We start from the raw sequence: 4,957 nt of genomic DNA, 5'->3' as shown, positions 1-4,957 counted from the left end.
GAACCAGCTACTTAAACTTTTTCTTTTGTAAAATGGCTCCTCCTACAAAATACTTTTTAATAATACTGTCAACAGGCATTTCATTACTTTAGCCATGAAATTCAAAATACACAGTTTTCCATCTCTTCATTCTTTTGGATTTCTCCAAAATTGTCCTATATGCTTTTTTTCATAGGAAACAAAAAACTTTTATCAAAAAAGCTTCTTAATATTTCACTTAGTGTGTTCATTTTGAAGATTAGCTTTTCAGAGCAGGACTATTGTTCTTGTCTCCTTCTTTGATATCCTTCATTACAGATGCAAAGACCTGAAATTACATAAAGTAAAGATTAATTCGCAAAACTACCACTCAGATTAAAGATACTTAAATAATTCTAGGGGGCCTAAGGGAGAAAGACCTGGCAATCTGTCCCCGTAAAGATTACAGTCTAAAAAATCCTGTGGGACATATCCTGTCACGTGGGGTCAGGTCACTATGAGTCAAACTTGACTCGAGGGCGCCTAACATCAACAATATGAGTATGACAATGCTTTAGTATACTTAACTCTGTCCTGTGAGAAAATGCCATTCTCAAATTCTCTTGTATTTTTAAATACAATTTTATGCAGTATGATCAGATTCCAATTTTAATTTACTTGGCAAACATTCTGAAATTACTCTGTGGTAACAGAACTTTTTTGAGACCAATATGCCTATATCTCATTTTCATAAGCAATTAAACCATGAACTTATAATGTTTATTGTCTATATTATTCATGGGGCAAGTGACAATGCTATCTTTTATGTCATTTAACTTAGACTAGCAGTATGTTTGCTTCCCTAACAAAACAAAAACCAGGATCATACATTATATTCTTTCTACTGCAAACTCTGTATATTTTGCTGTCAGCCACCACCAAGTTGGCCCCGGACTCCTGGCAACTCACACACAGCTGACTGTAATGCTCCTGGTCTTGTGCCATGCCCACGATCAGCTGTGGACCAGACTGTTATGATCCATTTCATTGTTACTGGCTGATTTTCAGAAGTAGGTTGCCAGCCCTTTCTTCCTAGTATGTCTTAATCTGGAAGCTCTGCTAAAATCTGTCCACCATCATGGCAACATACAAACTTGTACTGACAAACAGGTAGTGGCTTCACATGAAAGACACTCGCCAGAAATCAAACCCAGGTCCCCTGCAGGGAAGCCAAGAATTCTAGCACTGAACCACCCCGTTTCAACCACTGTACATAGCGGGTGTCTAACAAAATTGTTTTGTATTTGAAATACTGAAATAATTATATAAATGCTCTGGCAAATGCATGGCTATCATGGCTGTTCTTCCTTAAACTCATAAAACGGTATTGAATTTATACAGAAATAAAACTATAGGCTTGGAAAGTTGGAAAAAAAAAAAGTGGGGGATGGGGGCTATCTGTTTTAACTCTTGCTTTATGAAAGCCAAAAAAATATTTTTAAAGTAGATATACTTTTAAATGTATTTATTTTAAATTTAAGAACTAACACTTGAGAAATACATTTTTTTTTTAACAAGAAGTCAAATGATTGTTTTAATACAACTATTAGAAGTAGGAAATTATCACCCTACCTGAGTCCATTTTTTGGTGCTATTCTGCATCTGAATAGCTGCAATACAGCCGAATAGCTTTTCTGATGTAATATCTTCTGGCAATTTAGTTAGAAACTGTGCTATGTGAATAAAGTCCATCTGCAGGAGAACATCTTCATATAATCGGAGGATTCCTAATCCAGTCCTAAATAAAAATTCCTCCCCATCTCTACAAAACACATCCCAGACTCGACAGGCCAGATCAAGTGGTAGTGATTTGCTATACAATGTGAAGATCCTAAAATTAGAGAGAAAAACAGTGAAATTCTACATTCATTTATTCAGTCACTCATTAAGCATCTCTATGAAAACAGTGTTTAATTAGTAATAAAAAGGCAAATAAGACATAGTTCCTTCCTTCGAAAACAGTAGGAAACTAAATAATAAACGAAAGTACATGAATTTACAACCTTACGTAGAGGTAAGGCCTAATACAAACCAGAGTGAAAGAACAGCCTGGCAGTTAAAGGTATAGACTCTGAAACCGTAATGTTCAAGTCTGACCCCTGGATTTGCCACTTAAAGGCTGTGTTACTTTGAGCAAGTTATTTTCCCTTGTTGTGCCTCAGTTTCCTCATCAATAAAGAAATAAATACTACCTACTTCTCAGGATTGTTCTGAAAATTAAAGGAGTTAATAAATGTACAGTGTTTAGAACAGTGCCTGAACATCAGAGTGCTCAGTAAAAGCTACTTATCATTCTTACTTTAGGAGGAACCCACATAGCATCTTTTAGCACCTAACAGAAATCCAGTCTGACTTCTCTCCTTTCGATTCCCTTTCCACAAACATCCACTGCACTGTCCCCTCCACCGAGCTTTACCTACTACTTCTTTTGGAGCATGCAAACCCTCCAACAGAATCACCAGAATAGTCTTTCCCATCCTTCCTGACAATGTCTGATCATGTGAGTCTTTATTCAGTGGTGCTTTGGGGTGGCATTCTTGTTGGGAAATGGGGGGAAGTTGCTAGAAGATTTGTCTTAAAGTTGCCTTGGCAAAGAAAGTATACAGTTTTTAAATTTAGATGGTGGGTCTGAGGCAGTGCTGATGGAACTTGAGGGGGAGAAACTAAAGACTTACCCCCCGAAAATACCCTTATACTCATTATTCCTCTTTTTTCTTGCTTAAATGATTCTGGGATTTGTATGTAATGAACTCATCTAAGTCAATGAAACAATAATCCATGTCTACTTCTTAAATTGTAAGTACATATTTAATTATGTAATAAAAAAGTATACTCTTGGTAGAACATTCACTCACTGTACCAAACAAGGAAGGGTGAGAGCAGTGCCTCGGCACAGCTGCTGGCATACAGTAGTCACTCGTTATTATTCCACCTGCCCCTATACCAGTTTTGATTCTGATATACTCAAATCACTCCTACAGACTAATAATTGAGATTTTTTTTTTTGGTTGTTTCACAGAATTAGTATTTGATCTTGGTTCTCTGAGTCCCATGATATGAAAATCTTTCTTCTCCCCCATTGTCTTGGATCCTTCTCATAGGAACTCTAATGTTGCTAGTGGGAAGGGAAGAGAATAATTGAAAAATAACATAGTTTTAATTAAAAAAAAAAGCCCAAATAAAAGAAGCCCCAAGCCACTGAGAAGACATCATAGTTTATCGATGCCATTATTTATTGATTGATTATCTATTTATTTATTTTTCCACATGAAAGCTCACCATCATTTACACTAAAGCCATTGGTTTGGCATGCTTAGGATTTAAAGTTTAAATATTCCACACGTACTCTTAAACAACATATCTTAAGTTCAACTGCTACATTTCTCTAAAAAAATTTCACTCCTATTTTGCAGTCAACTGGCTACTGTTGATCACAGTCCCAGGAAAAGCCTGCAAATCAATACAAAAGAGCTGGTATTTGACAAAAAAACGACATTAGCACTAAATAAGGCATCACTGCTCTGTTAGAAAGCTGGATAAAGCCTTGGAAAAAAGGAAAGCCCTCTGTAAAGAACCATTATTATAAGAATCATAGGCCCTTGTGTTTTAGAAATAATAAAATAATAGCGACTAACTCTTGAGAGCTAAGTGGTACTACGCATAGAACGAGATAATCCAGGTAAAACACTCATTCTCCCTACAACTCAAGAGATGGATATTATTTTCATTTTATAGATAAGAAAACAGAAACACAAAATGGGAGATGCAGATCTCAACCCAGAGTCCATGCTTTTAACCAAATGTTCTTTTAAAAATGTAGCGACTTCTCTATTTGTAAGGAAAGAGTCTTCTAACTACATGATTCTGTGCATGAGATTTATCCTAGCTCCTAAAACACATAAAAATTTGTGTTTTATTTCCTTTTAATATATGTCATGACTTACCAATCTATCAGGTATATGTCTGGTGTAAGACTGTAAGACTTGAAATGAAGAAATAGTTTGGAGAGATTTTCTTCAAAGAATACTTCAAACGTCGCAAAATATTTCAACATCTAAGACAGAAACATCGATCAGATTATGAAAGAGTATACTCTAGAGCTGTTGTTGTTGTTATGTGATGTCCAGTCAGACCCAACTCATAGCGACCCCTCCTTGGGTTTCCGAGGCGGTATCACTTGGTATCAAACGTGGAAGTAGATTGCCCAAACTTTTTTCCGAGGAGTGGTTGATGGGTTTGAACCGCCAGCCTTCTGGCTAGCAGTCAAGTACTTTAGGCACTATGCTACCAGAGCTCCCACTCTAGAGCTAGAGAGATTAAATCTCTAAATGAACTCAACAGAAAACCTTGCTTAGCATCTCTTACTGAACCTTCTTTCTCATCAAGCATTTCTAAAGCTGTAATTCAATGAAAAGTTCACATTAAACCAGATTATCTTAGTCTCCTAATTATTGTTTTTCAATCAAAAAGTAAGTTCAGACTATAGAAACCTACAGTTAAGGGAAAACATGATCCATTCCAAATGTCCATACCATGCTGTGATCCACACGAAAAAAGGCCAACTGGCATGGCTTATTCAGGAGATTTGCAAATGCAATGAAAGCATCTGCCTCTTCCAAATTGAGAATGAGTACTGCTGCAATGAAGGACATCCCTTGCACCTTCAAAAGAAAACGAAGTTAACCAAAATGTGTTTGTAATAAAAATTCTATATAGTTTATTTTATTGTACTGCTGAAATATTACAAAAGTGACATTAAGAAGTAGAATTAACCAAGATTTGTTTTTTCCTTCCCAACAAAGGCAAAACCAGAAAACCTACCAGTAGTCACAAATTCTCCCTAATATGATATCTTGTCTGTTTGGCATGGCTTTAAAAAGCATTAAGGTGCTCTGGTGGTACACCTGAAGGCTGGCAATTCAAACCCAACAGCTGCTCC

At 36.3% G+C, this 4,957-nt stretch overlaps 1 protein-coding gene across 1 annotated transcript in view; it reads right to left on the bottom strand.

Moving 5' to 3' along the window:
* Positions 1-238: 238 nt before the first annotated feature.
* TBC1D12 (TBC1 domain family member 12) overlaps positions 239-4,957 on the bottom strand; it is a 134,686-nt gene continuing 129,967 nt past the window's right edge. The window contains exons 10-13 of the mRNA XM_007951297.1: positions 4,551-4,679; positions 3,963-4,072; positions 1,591-1,849; positions 239-307 (exon numbers count right to left, since the gene is read on the bottom strand). Coding sequence (XP_007949488.1) covers positions 239-307; positions 1,591-1,849; positions 3,963-4,072; positions 4,551-4,679 — 567 coding nt within the window. The remainder of the gene's footprint in view (positions 308-1,590; positions 1,850-3,962; positions 4,073-4,550; positions 4,680-4,957) is intronic.

Source organism: Orycteropus afer, unplaced genomic scaffold, assembly GCF_000298275.1.
Source record: "Orycteropus afer afer isolate SDZICR_OR568_19922 unplaced genomic scaffold, OryAfe1.0 scaffold00293, whole genome shotgun sequence".
Classification (NCBI taxonomy): domain Eukaryota; kingdom Metazoa; phylum Chordata; class Mammalia; order Tubulidentata; family Orycteropodidae; genus Orycteropus; species Orycteropus afer.
The sequence above is the reverse complement of the archived record's forward strand: the minus strand, read 5'-3'. Positions and strand labels throughout refer to the sequence as shown.